This window comes from Eumetopias jubatus, unplaced genomic scaffold, assembly GCF_037043125.1.
Source record: "Eumetopias jubatus isolate StellerSeaLion01/CBP00866 unplaced genomic scaffold, mEumJub1_p1.0 scaffold_2, whole genome shotgun sequence".
Lineage (NCBI taxonomy): Eukaryota > Metazoa > Chordata > Mammalia > Carnivora > Otariidae > Eumetopias > Eumetopias jubatus.
In genome coordinates, this window is record NW_028274808.1 from 74213116 (window position 1) to 74237531 (window position 24416).

The window sequence follows — 24416 nt, forward strand, 5'->3', positions numbered from 1 at the left end:
TGACTATTCACATAAAAGAAGGTATGTGAAATAATTTTGAAAAGCCACTGTAAGCCTGTGGTGTATTCTTTTCTACAATGTGACTATTTTTGAGTCTCTTTCACAATTAAGTGGTATAAATAGAGGCCTAGATGGAATGCTTCGTGGTGCATGTAGATATTTAATACTTTTTCAAGTCATAAATCCATACTTGAGATAATGATGAAACTAGAAAGTAAAGTGATTTTTAAAAACCCCTAATATAATACTTCATAATACTTTTTAAAATAAGTCAATATTCATTGAAATAATTTAGAAATATTACAAAGCCCCAAGGATAATATATTGATAGTTGTCAATTTGTTCTGTGCCAAGACTTAAAAAACATGACTCTTAAAATTTTACATAAACATTTATAAAGGGCTTACCTTGTACCAGGTACTCTTTTGAGTGCTATGCAATATTAGCTAGTTTAATCCATACAATAACCTAATGAGGTAGATTTTATCCCCTATTTTTACAACTGGGATAACTGAGAACAGAGAATTTAGGAGAGTTTCAAACCCAGGCTGTCTGGCTCAGGGTTTATGCTTCTATGCTATGTTGCCATATACAATATAATACAATAATAAAAAATAAACGTAGATTTACAATTAGTGAATCCTATCAGGTCCAATGTTCATGTCCTTTGCTGTACTCACCTCTCTTCTGGTAGGAATGGTACACTCCTCACAGGAAGCTCTAAGTTCTTACTCTTCTATTTACAATTGACATTATTAAAGAATCTACAAACTTACTGTTTCATGTCGGCCAATTTTAGCTTTCTCAATGCTTTTCTGTAGATTTGTGTGCTTTTGGTTTCCCTCAGATAACTAGAAAATTAAAACAAATAAAATGGCTTTCTAAGACAAACTTGCTTAACATGAAGTTTATGAGTTAAGAAGTCAAAATGAGATTTATTTTTAGCCCCAAGTCAGTGTAACAAACAAGTCAAAGACTACAATGGGAACTAACTTCTCTAATTTGAAGAAAACCAAGTACCATGAATCATTAGGGCAGAATGAAAAAAAAAAAAGGTTCAAAAATATTTCCTCTTATCCAGTCAGAAAAGTGAATAATATGCTTTCAATCTTTTCTGCAATCTTTATTTATCAGGTCCCCCAATTCCATGCCAAGTAACTTGAGGTATATTAGTTAGAAATTGAATTTGAAAATTCAAAAAAAAAGTTTTATATAAATTCTTCCTTCAAATTTCATTTCACTTCTGCCTAAAGTCTTTTGAAAATACCCTAGACTGTTTCTTATAGATTTGTAGTATTATGGCCTGTTTCACTAACATAAAGTCAAAAATGAATGCATCACTTATTATTCTTAAATCAGGTACGTTATGAGGAATTACATACTTGATATACTAAATTCTTAAAGAAGAAAAAAATCTATGAGCTGTTGCTGATTTTATGCATGTTTTACATACCTTAAAAATGATCAGTTCAAGTATTGTACTAAGCTTGGAAAGTAGTAAGTTGTATGTGGAAATGGATCAAATAATACCAGCATAAAGAGACCATAATATAGAATATCCGTTAGCATGTGGCTGAGCCCACCCCAAAAAGGACTGGCTAATTTCAAAACTTTGCTTCCCCGTCTTCTCAATTTTATTAATCTCATCTGGCCCATGACTAAATAATCACAGGATATTCCCAATATTAAATTCTCTACCACATCTTTTGCTAGTTAGAAATTTCAGCCTCATATGATTGGGTAAGAGTCTCCTTAAAATATATTTTACTCCTTCCTCACTCTTGAGTTACAAACATTTAGAAAATAATTAATAATTGGATGAATGACTTCTTTAAGCTGATTATAAGAAGCTGACCTTTTACAATATGACCTACTTATATATAGAGGGTAAATAATGTTTATTATGTGTCATAGATTAAAAATCACAAACGGTATCTTCAAAAAGTTAGTAGCTTTACCCTGGTTTTAGGAAATCTTCCATTTCTCAATATGCATAAAGGAAACATTGTCAGCTTTCCTTTAATGGTTCATCTAGTCACTGATTCTAATCCACAGCATAAACAAGATCCATCTCTGATGCCAAGAAGATACCACCACCAAACCAGTTATACCTCTTCTGAGAGTAATTATCTTCCTAAGTTAAAAAAAAAAAAAAAAAATCTGCTATACATTTAGGAGCCAAAATAAAGTTTTAAAGTCCCAAATTTAACAAGGAGATCTGGTTCTTTAAAACAAGGGCTTCCATTTATAAAATAACACCATGTTTAAAAAGTTAATATTCCACCCTGCAGGACTCACCTGAAATAATTAATAAATACATGTGACATTTAAATTCAGGAATAGAGAATCTTCCAGTGAAAAAATACATATACCTATTAGCATAACATATTGCCATTAAAAATGTTCTTAAAATAACTAGATAGGTAGATGTTATCCAAATAGTTAATAATTATACAGAAATAAGCCAATAAATAGCGGATATATATCTTAATTACATTAATGAAGTGTCTTCCAGGTACTGTATGTCTGTTTGTAATTATTTATAACTTAAAAGCATTTGAAAGAGAGCTAATTCGGGAATTCCTTAACTCTGAAAATATCTGCTTTAAATGTGATTTCATGGTATGTCATTTTAAGGATGTTGGTAATGGAGGAAGGCACAACTTAAATGATGTGATCAAATAAGAAGCTTCTGCTACCTATCCTAAGTACTGAAGCAACTTGGTTCAGCTCCATGGTGAAGGATTCTTGGTACTCTGTTCTTAAAATCTCAACTACCGGAAACAATGAAACCAACTCTTGTAAGGCAGCCCTTACAACAGCTTTTCATCTACACATCTCTTAGAAGCAATATGCTATAGTTCTTAACACATACCTGGAATTAAACCAAACCCAGGCTTTCAAGTGATAAGAGCTGATATTTTTAGCCACCGTATAGATATTACCTAAACCAGTCCTCAAACTTCAGCATGTATGAGAATCACCTGAAGGGCTTATTAAGACACAGGTTGCTGGGTTACAACTTCCCAGTTTCTGAATAGGAGGTCTGAAGTAGAACCTAATAGTCTGCATTCTAACATGCTCCCAGGTGATGGGTGACGCTGATGCTTTCTGGTTTGGGGGCACCACATTTTTGAGAACTACTGATCTTAACAAAAACCTGTTTTGTTAAAATAACAACCCAACTACAATACACAAGATATTAATATATGGGAGGATATTATCTAGTTCATCAGCAAAAATGAATTACTGCTAAGTATTGTAGCCTGAACTAGAAACAACAAAGAAAATCTTAATAATTCTGTCACTAAAAGAAATACAAAAGTCCGCATTTACAAAAATAGAAAAATGAGTGATACTCTATATTCCAGAAAGGTATTCAGCATAAAATTCCTTTGAAGAACACTCTATATACATTTCCATAAATAAGACAAGAGCCAACTATATACTATACCAAATCCATTTCCAACTTTCACTAAAAAATTGTGTAAAACCCAATGATTCAGAACAAACAATACCAACAACAAAAACGACTCATAAGTAGTAAGAAGAAAATTTCATCTTTAGATTTGAGGATCTGACAAATGCCTCTCTTTAATGCATTCCAGACCACCTATACAGACACTCAGGGTTGAGAAACATAATGCCAATGTTTTCTAAAGAGCTAATTCACTGCCTGGAGGAACTGCCTATTCATAAGAACAGAAAGACTGATTCAAGCTGGCTACACTGGAATTCTGATTTGCTCCTTTTAAGAAAGAAAAAGATTTCAAAGCATTAGGGAAGGAATAGAGAAGTTTTCATAGGTGGGAAAGAATGTCAGGCAATAGGGAATGCAGAAAAGAGTTAACAGCAAGAGGAACCAGATGAGTCTACTGCTTTATCAAAATTCAAATACAGTATGTTAGGGAAAAATAGGTTTTATGTCTCGTTGCTCCTTAAAAAAAGAAAAAAGAGCAGTATCATTTACTTTAATGTTTTATATATTTAAAAAATCTTGTTAAAGTACCTACAACTTTAAAATTCACTTTTTAAGGTGATATTTCATTTAGGCATCAGTAATAAAGAAAACTATGAACAGTGTAAAGACATTTATATATAAAGATGGGAGCCATGTAATTGCCTTAACAATAGAGAAATGTTAAATCAATTATTTCATGGTATGAATGTGCCACAATTATGTAGCCAAAGGAAATGTTTTGGAAGAATTTTTAATGACACTGTGAAATACAGAATAGAGTTTTTTAAAAGCTGGAAACAAAACTGTCAATACATTTGAGAGTCTATGACAGAAAAAAATGCAAGAAATGCACAAAATTTTAAAAATGATTACCTCTGTATTGTGGAACATACTTTTAAACTTTCTATATAATAAGCATATGTCACTATTATTTAGAAAATTATTTTCCCATTATAAGCAATATTTGAATGTATTCTCAAGAAATGAATATTTTTATCTTAAAAGACTCAAACAATGCAGAAGCATTTAAACAAAGTGACTTTTTGCTCCCCACTTCGGCACCAAGCCCAGAATCCCCTCTCCACGGGTGACCCCTGTAAAGTCTAGTGGGCATCCTTCTTGTCCCATTCCTTTGCTTTATTTTCAGATATAGGTCAATATAAAGAATATTTCAAACACATATAGGTTTATACTTTGTTATGTTCTGTAACTTGCTGTTTTTAGTGAAATTTCCATGTCAACATATATACGTAGGTCTACTTAATTTTTTTTAAAGATTTTATTTATTTATTTGAGAGAGCGGGGATGGACAGAGGGACAAGCAGAACCCCCGCTGAGCGCGGAGCCCAAGGCAGGGCTCCATTCCAGGACCCCGAGATCGTGACCCCTGCCAAAGTCAGATGCTTAACTGAATGAGCCACCCAGGCGTCGCTACTTCATTTTTTTTAAATTTATTTTAGAGAGAGAGCACGTGCACACAAGTGGGGGGAGGGGCAGAGGGAGGGAAAGAGAGACTTTCAAGCAAACTTCTCACTGAGCGCAGACCCCCACGCAGGGCTCAATCCCATGACCCTGAGATCATGACCTGAGCCGATATCAAGAGTCAGATGCTTAACCGACTGAGCCACCCGGGTGCTCCTAATTTTTTTTAATAGATTTTTTCAGAGCACTTTTAGGTTCATAGCAAAATTGGATGGAAGGTACAGGGGGTTACTTGGAAACTGCCCCCACAGACAAAAGAAACAGTTTCATTTTCATTTTCAAATGAAGCCCACCATTTTCAACCCTCCCTCCCAGAGTGGTCCATTGAACCTTCAATGACACATTATCACCCAAAGTCCATTGTTTACATTAAGATTCACTCTTTGTGTTGTACATTCTATGGTTGTGACAAATGCATAATGATATGTATTCATTGGTATGGTATCATACAGAGTATTTTCACTATCCTTCACATTTTTTTTTTAAGATTTTATTTATTTATTTGAGAGAATGAGATACAGCATGAGGGGGGAGGGTCAGAGGGAGAAGCAGACTCCCCGCTGAGCAGGGAGCCCGACGCGGGACTTGATCCCGGGACTCCAGGATCATGACTTGAGCCGAAGGCAGTCGCTCAACCAACTGAGCCACCCAGGCGCCCTTTCCTTCACATCTTCTGTGCTCTGCCTATTTATCCCTGCCTCCTGCCAACCTCTGGCAACCAGTGATCCTTTTAATGTCTATATAGTTTTGTCTTTACAGAATGTCACATAGTTGGATTCATACATTATGCAATCTTTTTAGACAGGCTTCTTTCATTTAGTAATATGCATTTAGGCTCCTCCATGTCTTTTCATGGCTTGATACATTTCTTTTAATCACTGAATAACAGTCCATTGTCTGAATGTACCATAGCTTATTTATGCATTTACATACTGAATGACACCTTGGTCGCTTTCAAATTTAGGCAATTATGAATAAAGCTACTATAAGCATTGACATGTACATAAGTTTTCCACTCATTTGGGTTAATCTCAAGGAGTGCAATTGCTGGATCATAAGAGTCTGTTTAGTTTTATAAGAAGCTGCCAAACTCTCCTCCAAAGTGGCTGTACCATTTTGTATTCCCAAGAGCAATGAATGAGAGTTCCTATCGCCCCACATCCTCACCAGCATTTGGTGATGTCTTCATTCTTTTTCTACTGTCTACATACTATTAGTTTATTATTCTATTATCAATAGCTATTTTACTAATGTCCCATTTTTCATTATAGCAAGCCTCCAACACTCCCGTCATTTGACATAAATCTCCGTGCATGCATACAAGACTTTCTATAACATATAGTATAAGCAAAATTGATGGCTCAAGACATAAACATGTAACTTTTTTTTAGCACTTTTTAAAAAAGATTTTATTTATTTATTTGAGCGAGAGAATGAGATAGAGAGAGCATGAGAGGGGGTAGGGTCAGAGGGAGAAGCAGACTCCCTGCTGAGCAGGGAGCCCAATGCGGAACTCGATCCCAGGAGTCTGGGATCATGACCTGAGCTGAAGGCAGTCTTAGCACTTTTTATTGTGGAAAATACACATAAAATTTAAACATCTTAACCATTTTAAGTATATAATTCAGTGGTAGAAGTACATTCACAATATTGAGCAACCATCACCATTACCCATGTCCAGAATTTTTCATCACCCCAGAAACTTTACACCCATTAAAGAATAACTCCCCATTCTCCTCTCCATGCAGCATCTTGTAACCTCTACTTTACCTTCTGTCTCTATGAATTTGCCCATTCTAAGTACCTCAGTTAAGTGGAATCGCACAATATTTGTCCTTTTGTGTCTGACTTATTTCACTTAGCAAAATGTATTCAAGGTTCATCCATGTTGTAGCATGTCAGAATTTCATTCCTTTTTAAGGCTGAGTAACAAATATTTCATTCTATGTATATATCACATTTTGTTTATCCATTCACCTGTTGATGGACATTTGGGTTGTTTCCACATTTTAGCTATTGAGAATACTGCTGCTATGGACACTGGTGTACAAGTATCTGAGTCCCTTCCTTGCTTTCAATTCTTTTGGGCATATACTTCAAAGTGGTATTGCTGGATCATATGGTCACTCCATGTTTAACTTTTTGAGGAACTACTAGGCTGTTTTCCACAGTAGTTTCACCATTTTACATTCCCACCAGCAATGCACAAGGGTTCAGTTTCTTCAACATTTGTTATCTATAGTTTTTTCTTTTATAACATGTGTGAAGTAAATGTTTAACTTTGACTTTAGACATTTTGACCTTCACTGATAGTATGTAACAGGCTTACTCCCTGCAGGTTTCCCCATAGTGGTTTCTGGCATTTTAAAATAGTGATAATCTGATGGCTGAAAATGACATTCCATTACTGTTTTAATTTGCATGTCTTTGATTATTAAGATTTAGCATTTCATCTACCTACTGATCATATGTATTTTTTTAAAGATTTTATTTATTCATTCATGAGAGACAGAGGGATAGAGAGAGAGAGAGAGAGAGAAGCAGAGGGAGAAGCAGGCTCCTTGATGCGGGACTCGATCCCAGGACCCTGGGATCATGACCTGAGCCGAAGGCAGACGCTTAACCATCTGAGCCACCCAGGCGCCCCATATGTATTTTTTCAATGACTTAACACCCTTTGACCATTATTTTATTGCATTGTTTACCCCCTTTTGAAAGATTTTATTTATTTGACAGGGGGAGAGAGAGAGAGAGAGAGAGAGAGAACATAAAGCAGGGGGAGCGGTGGGCAGAGGGAGAAGCAGGCTCCCCACTGAGCAGGGAGCCCGATACGGGGCTCAATCCCAGGACCCTGGGATCATGACCTGAGCCAAAGACAGATGCTTAACTGACTGCGCCACCCAGGTACCCCACTTTATCCTTTTCTTATATTTTTAGGAACTATGTGAGAGATGGTAATCATTTGGTTATATATGTTTGACTTTTAATGTTGTCTTTCAATGTACAAGTTTTAATTTTTTTTAGGCAAATCATCTACCTTTCGGCTTCCAGATAGTGTGTCTTGCATAGAAAAGCCTCTCAAACTAATTTTGTACAAATAATTTCCTTCTATTATTTCTAGAGTATTCTTTTGACCTTTCACTTTGTAAAAGGCCTCTGGTTTATTTTGGAAATGATGTGAGGTAGGGCTCTAAATTCAATTCATTTCAATGGATATCCAATTATCTCTATAACTCATTCAATAGTCTGTCCTTTCTCTACTGAGCTGATAAAGATGTATAGAATCTTTGTCATAAAGTAAACAAGTATACATAAGCCTGTTTATGGCTTTTTACTGCTCTACTTATGTTTGTCTACCCTTACACAAGTAGCAAATTTAACTACTATAGCAATATATTTGTTTTGATATCTACAAGGTAGAATCTTACCTCACTGTTCTTTAATACTTTCTTGATCCTTCTTACAATTTTTCTACCACATGAACTTGAGAATCATCCATAATAATCCAATGGGATTTTAGTTACCACATTAGTTATACAGACATAAATTGACATTTTTATAGTTTCCTCATTATAACTATATTGCTCCATTTTTTAAAGAGGTCTTCATGTCCTTCAGTAGAGTTTTGTAGTTTTCTTCATGTATGTCTTGCCCATTTCCTGTTAGGGTTTAATATTATTTTGGGTGCTACTGAGGGACAGCCAATGACCCCTTGCCTAAGTCTATCACTGTATGGAATGTTCTTTGCCACAGTAGTTGATTTCAAGTGGTATGAATCAGAATGAAGTCAGTCTTTTTTTTAATGGTTATGGGAAACAACTCTCTCCTGCCCTCCGGATTCTAAAATCCATGGCTACAAGGAAGCAAACAGCCCAAATCACTGCTGGCAGCCATCTCACAACAGTCTAGAAACCCAACTTCAGGACATGGGTATCACACAAAAGGCAAAGCCAACAAAAATGCAGAGAAACAGAGTCACAATCTTGATTAAATGATGCCTGAAGTATGCTCTACTTCTGAAAAAATTTAATTTGAATGACTCATTAAGTTAATTCCACTCTTATCATTGATGCTAAATAAATTTGGGTTTTTTTGCCATTACCATGGTAAACATTTTAACTATTACAACACATAAAGCTTTAATAATAGTCTATTTTCATTCACTGCTGGCTAACAATGAATGCTGTGAATTATTCTGGAAGACAGCAGATTTAAAACATTCTTATTCCTCTATATTGGGTTATAGAACTAAGTCTCAAGGAACAAGAGTGGGCAGAATAAAGTAACATATGCCAGGAAGGTTATTCATTCAATAAGCTTTTATGAAGTGCCCACTATATACACAGTTATAATAATATTGGCTTGAATCTTTTCACTAATTATAGTAACAAATAACTCAAGGCATGTAGTGAGCACGACTGCTGAATATTTTTGAACTGTTTCTCCTTAAGCAATAGGATAGTGCTCGTTAAAAAAATAACACTCTGTGAAGCTAGCAAATTAGTACTCCATTTAACAGGGAGATCACATTTCCAGCAACCCAACCTGTGCAGCACACTGAAGAACCTGGAAATGAGAAAAGTACACCAGAAATCTTAAATAATGGACACAGGAACTAAAGAGAGGATTGCATTAAGAAAGCAACACAAAGGGAAAGTGAAGCCACTCAGTAAACACATACTTGAGAACCCAAAGAACTCAAACTCTCATACATAATATACCTGCTGAAGATGAGATCACGATAATCAAAATTACAATGTGAAGAAAATGAACTATCAGAGTCAGAGCAGTACACAACAAACAGGAAATAAGCATTCTTTCAATTAGAAATGTCAGAAGTATGTATGTTCAATAAGATTAAGTAATAAAAGGAGAAATGGAAAACTAAAGAAATTATAAGAAGGAAAAAGCAAGACGATTTGGAAATGAACTATTTGAAATTGAACTCTCTGAAAATGAACTATTTTGATTTCTAGGGAAGTGATAAAAAAATAAAAAGTAGTTAAGAGACATGGAAGATAAAGAAAGTCCACCAAAAGCCTTATAGTACAGTGAAAATAGACTTAGAAGTTGCAACTATAGTTGGAATCCAATTAAAAGTCACTCAGATATTTTGAAAGCCAAAGACATGCAAAATCCAACTGATGAAGTGAAGCAAGTCAGATACAAAGTTATGGAGGATTAGACTCTTCTGACATGAGAACTGGGTTCTAATATGACAAACTCAGATGAGGGCTATGCAGCAGAGGTTACTGTCTACCAACATCCACTCTTCCTTTTAAGAGGACCCCAGTGAATAATGAAAATAAATGGGAATTATTACGTCTATCAGCACTGTGGGCAAGAATATCTCCTAGAAAACAAAAGATGTTGGCAAGGATGCGGAGGAAGGGGAACCCTCCTACACTGTTGGTGGGAATGCAAGCTGGTGCAGACACTCTGGAAAACAGTACGGAGGTTCCTCAAAAAGTTGAAAATAGAGCTACCCTATGAACCAGCAACTGCACTACTGGGTATTTACCCCAAAGATACAGATGTAGTGATCCAAAGGGGCACGTGCACCCCAATGTTTATAGCAGCAATGTCCACAATAGCCAAACTATGGAAAGAGCCTAGATGTCCATCAACAGATGAATGGATAAAGAAGATGTGGTGTGTGTGTGTATATACACACACATACATACATACAATGGAATATTATGCAGCCATCAAAAAACCCAAACTCTTGCCATTTGCAATGACGTGGATGGAACTAGAAGGTATTATGCTAAGCGAAATAAGTTAATCAGAGAAAGACAATTATCATATGATCTCACTGATATGAGGAATTTGAAAAACAAAACAGAGGATCATAGGGGAAGGGAGGGAAAAATGAAACAAGATGAAACCGGAGAGGGAGACAAACCATGAGAGACTCTTAATCTCAGGAAACAAACTGAGGGTTGCTGGAGTGGAAGGGGGTGGGAGGGATGGGGTGGCTGGGTGATGGACATTGGGGAGGGTATGTGCTCTGGTGAGCACTGTGAATTGTGTAAGACTGATGAATCAAAGACCTGTACCCCTGAAACAAATAATATATGTTAATAAAAAAATAAAAAAAAAAAGAAAAGAATATCCCCTAGATAGGGAATCTCTATTAAGAAACTCATACGCTTGAGAAGGAAACCCAAAATCCACTTGGAAGGGCAAGCCTAAAATTATCTGGAATGACGTACTTGTTTCTTCGATAGGTGAATTTTTTTTTTTAATTAAGGGGAGACTTAGAATTAGGTATAAAGATGAGATTTGTATTATTAATATTTTTGTATTAAAAAATAACCTATACATATTTTGCACTGTACTCATGGGGTAAAATCATAAAAGCAACTTAATTCCTGCCCCCAACTGCCATTTTAAAAACAGCTCAATGAGGGAAGTACTGCTCTGCCACTGGATGAAGAGGTGGGAGTCCATGACTTCCCTGATGACTCTTAATATCTACAATTATTTTAAGTTGTCAAGAAAAGCCTTGATTCAGAAATTACAATGTCTAACAAAATAATCAATACTTTCAATCTTGATTTAAAGGTAAGATTTCCCTTTTCAGCCACAGCTGGCTGCCAGTGGGTCTTTTGCTAGAAGAGGCACAATGTCCTCTTTTCTTTCCCAGACTAGAGTTTCAGTTCTCTCTCCAGTCCACTGACTGCAGTTTCTGCAGTCCCCCACCCCTACCAAGGCCTGGAGAAGGGGAGAGAAAATAGGTAAAGGGGATAGAAAATAAGCATAGACTAGGTACTATTGCTAACATGCCTCAGTGCTCTCTGGGCCTGACAGATGTTTAAGCTAAACCCTTGCATGGCTACACTCCTGGGTTCTTTGTAGGCTTCCCTGTCGCATCCCCCTATCTATAATCCACACGATGCAGAAGATACATTCTATTCCTCTGAGGGCTACACAACAGTCCACAACTCACCATCTCCCTTCTCCTGCTTGCCCCTCACTCCCTTCCAGTCTGCTTTTTCAGAGGTTCATTCCACACAGAATATGCTAGGTTCCAGTGCTCTCTGGGCAGAAGTGAACATAGCTCCAGTGGCCTCTTGGTCCCTCACTTTTGACTATGGCTCACATGTAGCCCATGGGGACACTCATACCCAACACACTCCAGGATTGGCCAATTCCATACTTTTATGTAATAATTGACAGAATCAACCAATAGATCTACATAGATGGTAAAATCAGCAAAATTATTTTTACATAAGGAATTGGTTATTTTCATACTGCCTTTCAAGAGCACCGGGAAATAATATGCCCACATTTTACTCTTAATTCTTGTAAGTATTCAGAAATGGTAAGATTTCCACTATTAAAATTGTTAATAAAAATGTTGCTGAAATGCTATTTAAAATGTTTTGATCCAATAAATTACTTAGTTTCTTTAAGTAATTTAGTTTCATTAGAAGCCACCAATCTAAAATACAACAAATTACTTGCTAAGAAACATCAGTTCAAGAGTTTAAGCTCAAAGTTACATTTAATTTAAATAGGCTTTAAATTTAAAGCTTTAAATTTCTATTTAGGTCATGTTATAATAAACTCCACATTAAATTTATAAAGCCAAAGAACAAGTCATAAAGAGACAACAGTGTTGAGAAAGTCAGTGATTAGAGGACCTGCTCATAAAGGTTTTTATCTTTTTAAGAAAATAAAGCCCATTCTTCTTTTTCTATTTCTGCCTCTTATAGTGGAAAGAATCACAAGAACTTGGATTTCAAAGGATTAAAAAGGCAACCTAAAGTCTTCTCTTCCATAGCCAAATTAGCCTTAGCAGAGTAGAGAGAGCAACCCAGCACATTCAGATGGTAAACGAATGCAAGAGTCGTGACTAGTCAACCAAACTAAGATCTGCAGCAAGTCTGTTAGAAATTATTGAAAGGTGAGATAGATATAGCTTTTAAAAATACAATAATTAGGGGCGCCTGGGTGGCTCAGTCGGTTGAGTGTCCAATTCTTGGTTTCAGCTCAGATCATGGTCTCAGGGTCCTTGGATCAAGCCCCATGTCAGGTTCTGTGCCTGGTGTGGATTCTGCTTGAGATTCTTTCCCACTGACCCCCCAACCCCCTGCTTTTGCTCGCTCTCTCTCTCTCAAATAAATAATTTATTTTTTATTAAAAAAAAATAAAAATGTAATAATTAACAAAATTTAAAATTGAGGGGGCGCCTGGGTGGCTCAGGCATTAAGCATCTGCCTTCGGCTCAGGACATGATCCCAGGGTCCTGGGATTGAGCCCCGCATCGGGCTCCCCCCCCTCCCGCTCCCCCTGCTTGTGTTCCCTCTCTTGCTATGTCTCTCTGTGTCAAATAAATAAAATCTAAAAAAAAAATTTTAAATTGAGGTTGTTTTGCATCTAATCTAAACCTATTTTTCAAAGAGTTGTAGTGTAGGAAATTTACAGTTACAAATAAATATAAATACTAGGGAGCCTGAACAAAGCCCTGTTTGAATCTGTTGAAATATAGGCCTGGAAGTTTGAACCATACCCTTTGGTCAAGTAAGAACCATACTTTAAACAAACAAACAAACAAACAAAAAACAGCCAACTAATAGGGCTATTTTCGTGAAACTTCTAAATACATAAAGCAGACACAGACATTATAAATATTGAAACATGAAAATGTATAAAATATTGATGTTTTTTGAGGGTAAGACAGGCAAAACTAATTGAAATTAGGGCTATCCCAAGTAATTAATATATGTATTCTTATATCTTGACACTGCCACCACTTGGTGGCATGACATCAAAATCGTAGGCTCAGTTTTTTTGGGGAGTAAATCTTTTCCAGGTTGGCTGATTTGGGGAGAAGATAGTTATGAGTGAAAAATGGAGGTCACAAACCTGTAACTCACATGAAGCACAGAAGAGTACAGGGAATTCTATAGCTCTAGAGTCAGGCTTCTCAAACATCCAGCAACTAGCTCCAATAGCAAAGGAAAATAATTCCTGAGGGAAAGTTTAAAAAGCCTAGTCTAAAGCTACCTACTACAAAAGAAAATATAAACAAACAAATATAAAAGGGAAATCTCTGAATTCGTAAGTCCTATCAAAAATCTCCCAATTCTGAGCATAAAGTCATGCAAGCTTCACAGCTATAATATTACCCATTGTAATTATTAGTTTAAATTTTTCACCAACAAAAATACTTAGTTTATATACTCATACGCTCCCAATTTTTTAGTCACTCAATCTCATCAAATGTATATTTATTCTTGATTATCTGAGACAACGGGGAGAATAAGAACATTCAATGTAAAAGACATGACACAAAGATATAATTTTGCAGGCTGGCTCTGTTAGTTGCCTCTCTACAGCCTTCCTTTGTAGACAGAACTCCAGCTTTGTTCAGATTGGAGTAATAGTGTGCTCAGAGAGAAGCGGGTCCTCCTCCAGTCGCAGAGGATGAATTATGATGGCTTACCCTTCCAGCGTGAGCACGTAACTCAAAGCTGGCCGATGAGACATAAAGAAAAGCCTAGCTGGGAAAGGGGGGCATTCTGGGATTTTTTCTTCCTGGAAAAAAAAGAGACGTACAAGAAGCAAATCCATCCTTCTTTCTTCCAGCTTTGAACACTGTCATGGAAGACATAGTAGCTGTAGTAGCTACCTGCATCCAAAAAGGGAAAGCAAAAAATGGCAGAGAAGCCAGTCATCAACCTGTGGTTAGATTAACCAATCCTGACACAGCCCACCTCCAAACTTCTTATATGAGAACTCCTATTATTTAACCCAATTTGGATCTACTTTTCGGTTATTTGTGGCTGAAAATATCCTGATTCATGTTTATAATTATAAAGAACCATAATGTTGGGCAGCATTTCCCAAAGTGTGTTCCATGGAACATTAATCCCTCATGAAAATGGGTCAAGTAAGGGGCACCTGGGTGGCTCAGTTGGTTAAGCGTGACTTCGGCTCAGATCGTGAGCTGAGGGTCCTGGAATTGAGCCCCTTGTCAGGCTCCCTGCTTGGCGGGGAGTCTGCTTGTCCCTCTCCCTCTGCCTCTCTCCCTGCTCGTGCTCTCTCTCAAATAAATAAATAATCTTAAAAAAAAAAAAAGAAAATGGGTCAAGAGTCACAATGTATATACCAGCATATTATAGGATCTGAGAACTCAAATAAACTAGTTTATCTTTATTAATCCAGGATCCCCCAATACCTTTGATTATAGAACTTTCCTTTTAACTAACACGTATTATATATCCATTCCACAGAATTACTTTGGGTAATGCTGAGCTAGTGTTCAGCAAACTATAATTCAGGTAAAGTGGTGGTAAAAAGAAAGTATGGAGTTTAAAATTCATGCTTAATCATTCATATATATGACATTTCCAAGGCTGAATTCCTCCCCCCACCCATGAGGCTACTTAGTGGAAATCATCTTTACTGCTATATGTTGTAGACTGGAAGACAAAGAAAAACTACAGGCCAAGGAGGAAGGCTCCTAGACCAAGAACACAATAGTTGGGACTGAAACTAAACAGTAAGCCGTATTGATTTATGCTTTCACTCAACAACATTTATTATGTCTCTACATGTCTCAGTAATTGCATTCCATGCTGGGGAAAAAACATGATTAAGATATCTCTGCCCTCAAAGAACGTCTGCTGTGGAATAAGGCACATAAAGACTTCACTCTATAAAAGAAATATATATGAGATGGTCAAAGCACAAAGAAGTTCTAAACTGTTGAGGAGGAGGGGATAAAAACTCAGGAAAGATTCTTGAGGTGGGTCTTAATGGATATATGTCCCTGGTTAATGGGCAGGTTGGAGTTTGTTAGCTGCACTAGTAAAAAGAGCGAGCCAGGCCAGCATGTAAAAACACAAAGATATAAAACGAGTAGCACTTAGGAAGCTGTAAACAATTCAGTGTCACTGGTCTGTAGGGCTAGCGAAGGGGTCACAGCAGGTTATTAGATTGGCCAGTGGCAGGAGCTAGATTACAGAGAGCCTTAAAGCCAGGCTGAGGAATCTGGACTTTATTATTCAAGAGTGGGAAAACATCCAAAGGACATTAAAGATAACTACTATAGCAGATAGGAGAAAGTGAAGACTGGAGACAGGGAGACTGGTGAAGACAATAATTCAAAATTCTGGGCCAGAGATAATGAGAATCTAAGCCAAAACAGTGGCAGTAGGGCTGGAGACAAAGGGAGACATTGGAGAGATTATCAGTGTGTAGCATCAACTGAGGTTTAGCATGAGCTGGATATGAAGGAAAGGAAGAAAAAAACCCCTAAGATAACTACTTGGTTTGGGTGACTAAGTGGACAGTAGTTCCAGAGTCTAGAAGACACAGAAGCAGGTTTGGGTAATGAACTGAGCTGTGAACATACGACTGTGATTTGCCTGTCAGCCATTCAAGGAGAGAGGTCTAGCTGGTAGCTGAACACACAAGTGTGGAGCTTGGTGCAGAGGTATAGGCAGGAGACAAAAACTGGGGAATCAAAAGTATGTGGATGGCAATGGAAGTCACAGGAGTAGATGAGAGATTTCCCAAGAAGAATGCGCAGAGCAAGAAGGGAGAGGGACTGAGGATAGAACAGTGGGGACCAGCCTAGGGATCCCTAGTTTGTCAAGGTAGTTGCCTGAATTTGAGTTATTTTTCCCTATTTCTAAAAAACTGCACAGAAAACATATATCTTAAGATAGAGGCTACGTAGGCTAAAGTCCCATGAATGGTAGTCTTAAATGATAGTTCTTCAAAAATGAGGCTCAGACACCGTGGAGAGCAAAACTGCTGACAAGGGAGGACTACTGTGGAGTGGCCAGAATAATTTTAATTATCAGGAGTAAGGAGCTCTACAAGGCAGCCAACCTCGTCAGAAGTGGTAGAAGGAAGAGGTTATGTAGAGAGAGCAAGCCAGCAGAAATGCCCTGAAAGCATTTATTGGCACCAGAAGCAGTGAAATCCAGGAGTAAAAACTGAGGCAGCAGGCATAATTAAGAGTTTGCTCCCTGTCTGCCATTGTGGAAGAGGTCCTGCTCATTTATCTTTTGCTGAACATGTTCACGTGCAATTTATTTATGGTCTAGTTTCTGAACTGAAATACGAATCCGCAAGGACATGGTTAGCATGGTGTCACAGTACAGAGCAAGAGAACCAAAGCTTGCTGAAGGACTGAATGGCTCCCCATTTCACTTAGGATAAAAGCTTTGCAACAGGGTGGATGGCCTTCCACGTTCTGGCCATCGTCCCCCTTTAGCTCTCTGACCTAAGTTCCTACTAGTCCATTTCAGTCATTCTACTCTAGTCACAGTGGCCTCTGATGTTTTGTAAATTTACTGTGTTCTTAAGGCCTTTACCCTGGCTGTTTTCTCTGTCCAGATAGCTCTCTCTCTGTTCCTCCCCAAGATATTCACAGGTTAACTTCCTCTCCTTCCAATTTTGCTTTCTCAACAAGGTCTGACCACTGATTTTAAATCTGCCTCTTGCCCCCCAACTCTAGCACTACTTTTCATTTTTTGTTCATACACCCACCACCTATTCATACAATACACAGTCTGCATCGTAATTATGTTTATTGTTTGATGTCTGTCCCTCTCTACTAGAAAGTGAGCTCCACAAAGGCAGGAATGTTTGTCTGTTTTGCTCACCGACACATGTCCCAAGCACCCAAAACAGTGCCTGGCCCAGAGTAGAAGCTCAATAAATACTTCTTGGATGAGTGAACAGATGAATCACAGTGACAGAGAGAAAGTGAGTCTGCTGGAAGGGGTGGTAAAGATTTTTCAGCACCGTATCTGAGGATATTTCATATCCAGATATCGGAAAAGTCCAGCACAGGAAGAGAAAGCTGGTAAGGAGAAGCCAATGGAGAACATACAGACTTGCTACAGGTATGCTCGAGCACAGATGGCCTTGGTGAAGAAAGAAGGGATGTGAGACATGAACAATAAATGAACATCTCCATGTGTGAAAGTCGGGGAAGCTAAGACCTGATGCTCTCAATCCTCTCCATCAAGTAGAATGTAATATTAAAACTCCTGAGAGACTGAATTTTATTTAAGAATTACAAATGTTAAGTAGCTTTATAATTTAGCTTATTAAAGAGCAGAAATAAAAAGTTGCCAACTATTTACCTTGTTGACATAATGTGAGCTTAAAGAAACTGAATTCCACTAAAATCAAAGTCTCTTCTTACCTGGAAGAGATACTAAAAATGATAAATCAAGAATGGAATTATTAAAATTTCTCTGGCTGGACTTTATTCCTTATTGAACATTTTATGAAGAGAATATGATTAATACAATAAAGACAGAACTTTCACTGAGTAAAACCAGCTTGATTTTGATATATTATTTCTCAGGATTTTACTTCCTAAAAGTCCATTTTGGAACATTATTGAAGTTCATAAGGTGATTATGCCATTAGGTGACGATCTTCTGGCTTACTACAGGAAAACAATGGAAATACTCTTCTTTCCTCATTAACAAAGAGGTAGAAGGCTTTACAAGAGAGAGATAAACATAGATTTTACTGATAGAAAGTTCCACTGACTTCTACAAAACTAACATTTTAACAAACTGAACATAACTTGATAATACTAATGCAGCAAGTAATAACACCCCAAACAATTTTTATTACCTTTTGTCATTTTTCTGCCTTCATGGGTTTAAAAACAATGACAAAAGCGAGGGGCAGAGCAAGATGGCGGAGGAGTAGACCTAGATTTCGTCTGGTCTCAGGAATTCAGCTGAATAGGGATCAAACCATTCTGAACACCTATGAACTCAACAGGAGATTGAAGAGAAGAATAGCAACAACTCTCTGAACAGAAAAGCGACCACTTACTGGAAGGCAGGACGTGTGGAGAAGTGAATGCGAGGCGATACTCGGGAGGATAGATGGTGGGGGAGGGGGGCTCCGTCGGCCGCTTCTGGGGGAAGAAGTCCTTTTGTGCAGCAGAGCACAAAATCGGACCTTTTAGAAGTCGGCTCCACTGAGGGACGTCGCTCCAGTGGCTAAGCGGGGGATGGAACCCTCGCGGGACAGTGTGGGCTCAGGACCCTCGGGGTCACAGAAAGACCAGGGGTGCCTGAGTGCAGCAAAACTCCCAGGTATCGGAGCAGGGAAGCTGGCTGCAGAGACGGAGCCGAGGCGCGGGCTCTCAGCTCGGGGTTGCCATAAATTGTGACCTGTAGCCCAGTCGGGCCACTGCTCCTCCAGCAGGGACCCAACAAGCGGCAGATCCGGGGAGATTCCCCTTCCTTCCCGGGGAGGAGCGGCGCGGGAGCGCACTGCAGGGATCTGCTGGGTTTGGAGACTCCACACGGGGTCGGGTGCCAGAGATAGAAACACTCGGTCACAGGCCGGGTGGGCACGGAGTGCGGCTGGAGACTGGGGACACGGGAGTGACTGACTGCTTTTCTCTGGGGGTGCACTGAGGCGCGGGGCCCCAAGTTCTCGGCTCTTCCGGGCAGAGATTGGGAGGCCACCATTTTCACTCTCGTCCTCCAAAGCTGTACCGAAAGCTTGCAGGGAACAAAAGCTCCCGAGAGCAAACCAGAGCAGCTTGCTTAGCCCGGACCAGCAAGGGCGGGGCAATTCCGCCTCCAGCAAAGACATTTGGGAACCACAGCAACAGGCCCCTCCCGCAGAAGATCAGCACGAACAGCCAGCCAAGACCAAGTTTACCCATCAATGAGAACGGGAGAACTCCAGCGCTAGGGGAATACTACAGAAGGAATTCATGGCTTTTTTATCATGATTCATTAGTTTTTCAAAGATAATTTTTTAAACTGTTTCTTTTGAATTTTTCTTCTTCCCTTTTTCAACCAACATCAATCCCTTTTTGAAAAAAAACATTTTTATTTTTCATTTTTAGAGTCATATTCTATCCCTTCATAGTAGATACCCTTATTTTTGGCATATATATATGTTGTTCTCTCTTTAAAATTTTGATACAGTTTCTCCTAACAGATCAAAATATACCCTAAATCACTAGTGTATGGCTTTGTTCTAGTCTCCTGCCTGATCACATTCTCTCCCTTTTTTTTTTTAAATCTTCTTTCTTTTTTCAAACAACTTCTTACCGTATCAATTCCTTTTATAAAATCTTTTATAATTTTCATCTTTACAGTCATCTTCCATCCCTTCATTGTATCAACCCTTATTTTGTACATATGTAAGTCTTTCTTTACAATTTTAGGAGGCACTTTCTTCTAACAGACCAAAATACACCCAAAATCTAGTGTGTGGCACTGATCTATGCACTAACCTGAACATATTTGATCATATTGGTTTTTTTTTGTTTTGTTCTGTTTTTGTTTGTTTTTATCTTTTTCTTTTTTTTTTTTTTTCCCTCTTTCTTTCCCTTTCTTTTCCCCTGGTTTCAGGTCTTTTCTGATTTTTTTAGAGTATATTTTCTGAGGACGTTGTTAACCTGTTAGCATTTTGTTCTCTCATTCATCTATTCTCCTCTGGACAAAATGACAAGACGAAAAAAATCACCTCAGCAAAAAGAACAATAGGTAGTACCGTCTGCCAGGGACCTACTCAATACGGATATTAGTACGATGTCGGACCTAGAGTTCAGAATCATGATTTTCAAGATACTAGCTGGGCTTGAAAAAAGCATGGAAGTTATTAGAGAAACCCTTCCTGGAGAAATAAAAGAACTAAAATCTAACCAAATCGAAATCAAAAAGGCTATTAATGAAGTGCAATAAAAAATGGGGGCACCAACTGCTAGGATAAATGAGGCAGAACAGAGAATCAGCGATATAGAAGACCAAATGATGGAAAATAAAGAAGCTGAGAAAAAGAGAGATAAACAACTACTGGATCATGAGGGCAGAATTCGAGAGATAAGCGATACGATAAGATGAAACAACATTAGAATAATTGGGATCCCAGAAGAAGAAGAAAGAGAGAGAGGGGCAGAAGGTATATTGGAGCAAATAATAGCAGAGAACTTCCCTAATGTGGGGAAGGAAACAGGCATCAAAATCCAGGAGGCACAGAGAACCCCTCTCAAAATCAATAAAAACAGGTCAACACCCCGACATCTAATAGTAAAACTTACGAGTCTCAGAGACAAAGAGAAAATCTTGAAAGCAGCTCAGGAGAAGACATATGTAACCTACAATGGTAGAAACATTAGACTGGCAACAGACCTATCCACAGAGACCTGGCAGGCCAGAAAGGACTGGCATATCTTCAGAGCACTAAATGAGAAAAATATGAAGCCAAGAATACTATATCCAGCTAGGCTCTCACTGAAAATTGAAGGAGAGATAAAAAGCTTCCAGGACAAACAAAAACGAAAGGAATTTGCAAACACGAAACCAGCCCTCCAAGAAATATTGAAAGGGGTCCTCTAAGCAAAGAGAGAGCCTAAAAGCAGCATAGACCAGAAAGGAACACAGACAATATACAGTAACAGTCACCTTACAGGCAATACAATGGCACTAAATTCATATCTTTCAATAGTTACCCTGAGTGTAAATGGGCTCAATGCCCCAATCAAAAGACACAGGCTAACAGAATGGATTAAAAAACAAGGCCTATCGATACGCTGTCTGCAAGAGACTCATTTTAGACCCAAAGACACCCCCAGATTGAAAGTGAGGGGGTGGAAAACCATTTACCATGCTAATGGACACCAAAAGAAAGCTGGGGTGGCAATCCTTATAGCAGACAAATTAGATTTTAAAACAAAGACTGTAATAAGAGATGAGGAAGGACACTATAACCTACTTAAAGGGTCTATCCAACAAGAAGACCTAACAATTGTAAATATCTATGCCCCGAACATGGGAACAGCCAATTATATAAGACAATTAATAACAAAAGCAAAGAAACACATTGACAACAATACAATAATAGTGGGGGACTTTAACACCCCCCTGACTGAAATGGACAGATCATCTAAGCAAAAGATCAACAAGGAAATAAAGACGTTAAATGACACACTGGACCAAACAGACTTCAGAACATTCCATCCCAAAGCAACGGAATACACATTCTTCTGTAGTGCCCATGGAACATTCTCCAGAATAAATCACATCCTAAGTCACAAATCAGGTCTCAACCGGTACCAAAAGACTGGGATTATTCCCTGCATATTTTCAGACCATAGTGCTTTGAAACTAGAACTCAATCACAAGAGGAAAGTCGGAAAGAACTCAAATACATGGAGGCTAAAGAGCATCCTACTAAAGAATGAATGGGTCAACCAGGAAATTAAAGAATTAAAAAAAATCATGGAAACAAATGAAAATGAAAGCACAACTGTTCAAAATCTTTGGGATACAGCAAAGGCAGTCCTGAGAGGAAAGTATATAGCAATAAAAGCCTTTCTCAAGAAACAAGAAAGGACTCAAATACACAACCTAACCCTACACCTAAAGGAGCTGGAGAAAGAACAGCAAATAAAGCCGAAACCCAGCAGGAGAAGAGAAATAATAAAGATCAGAGCAGAAATCAATGAAATAGAAATCAAAAGAACAGTAGAACAGATCAACGAAACTAGGAGCTGGTTCTTGGAAAGAATTAACAAGATTGATAAACCCCTGGCCAGACTTATCAAAAAGAAAAGAGAAATGACCCAAATCAACAAAATCATGAATGAAAGAGGAGAGATCACAACCGACACCAAAGAAATACAAATAATTATAAGAACATATTATGAGCAACTCTATGCCAGCAAATTAGATAACCTGGAAGAAATGGGTGCATTCCTAGAGATGTATCAACTACCAAAACTGAACCAGGAAGAAATAGAAAACCTAAACGGACCTATAACCACTAAGGAAATTGAAGCAGTCATCAAAAATCTCCCAACAAACAAAAGCCCAGGGCCAGATGGCTTCCCAGGGGAATTCTACCAAACATTTCAAGAAGAATTAATACCTACTCTCCCGAAACTGTTCCAAAGAATAGAAACGGAAGGAAAACTTCTAAACTCATTTTATGAGGCCACCATTACCTTGATCCCAAAACCAGACAAAGACCCCATCAAAAAGGAGAATTACAGACCAATATCCTTAATGAACATGGATGCAAAAATTCTCACCAAAATACTAGCCAATAGGATCCAACAGGTACATTAAAAGGATTATTCACCATGACCAAGTGGGATTTATTCCTGGGCTGCAAGGTTGGTTCAACATCTGCAAATCAATCAACGTGATACAATATATTAACAAAAGAAAGAAAAAGAATCATATGATCCTCTCAATAGATGCAGAAAAAGCATTTGACAAAGTACAGCATCCTTTCTTGATCAAAACTCTTCAGAGTATAGGGATAGAGGGTACATACCTCAATATCATAAAAGCCACCTATGAAAAACCTACAGAGAATATCATTCTCAATGGGGAAAAACTGAGAGCTTTCCTCCTAAGGTCAGGAACGCGGCAGGGATGTCCACTATCACCACTGCTACTCAACATAGTATTAGAAGTCCTAGCCACAGCAATCAGACAACAAAAAGAAATCAAAGGCATCCAAATCGGCAAAGAGGAAGTCAAACACCCACTCTTTGCAGATGATATGATACTTTATGTGGAAAACCCAAAAGACTCCACCCCAAAACTGCTAGAACTCATAAAGGAATTCAGTAAAGTGGCAGGATATAAAATCAATGCACAGAAATCAGTGGCATTCCTATACACCAACAAGACAGAAGAGAAACAAATTAAGGAGTCGATCCCATTTACAATTGCACCCAAAACCATAAGATACCTAGGAATAAATCTAACCAAAGAGGCAAAGGATCTGTACTCCGAAAACTATAAATTACTCATGAAAGAAATTGAGGAAGACACAAAGAAATGGAAAAACGTTCCATGCTCATGGATTGGAAGAACAAACATTGTGAAGATGTCAATGCTACCTAGAGCAATCTACACATTCAATGCAATCCCCATGAAAATACCATCCACTTTTTTCAAAGAAAGGGAACAAATAATCCTAAAATTCGTATGGAACCAGAAGAGACCCCAAATAGCCAGAGGAATGTTGAAAAAGAAAAGCAAAGCCGGCGGCATCACAATTCCAGACTCCCAGCTCTATGACAAAGCTGTCGTCATCAAGACAGTATGGTACTGGCACAAAAACAGACACATAGATCAATGGAACAGAATCGAGAGCCCAGAAATGGACCCTCAACTCTATGGTCAACTCATGTTTGACAAAGCAGGAAAGAACGTCCAGTGGAAAAAAGACAGTCTCTTCAACAAATGGTGTTGGGAAAATTGGACAGCCACATGCAGAAGAACGAAACTGGACCATTTCCTTACACCACACACAAAAATAGACTCCAAATGGTTGAAAGACCTAAACGTGAGACAGGAGTCCATCAAAGTCCTAAAGGAGAACACAGGCAGCAACCTCTTCGACCTCAGCCACAGCAACTTCTTCATAAAAATATCACCAAAGGCAAGGGAAGCAAGGGCAAAAATGAACTATTGTGGTTTCATCAAGATAAAAAGCT

At 38.1% G+C, this 24416-nt stretch overlaps 1 protein-coding gene across 1 annotated transcript in view; it reads right to left on the bottom strand.

Annotated features, from left to right (window-relative positions):
- Window positions 1-24416, bottom strand: part of MND1 (meiotic nuclear divisions 1) — a 73948-nt gene that overhangs the window by 17849 nt on the left and 31683 nt on the right. The window contains exon 6 of the mRNA XM_028104427.2: window positions 777-851. Within this exon, the coding sequence (XP_027960228.2) occupies window positions 777-851 (75 nt within the window). The remainder of the gene's footprint in view (window positions 1-776; window positions 852-24416) is intronic.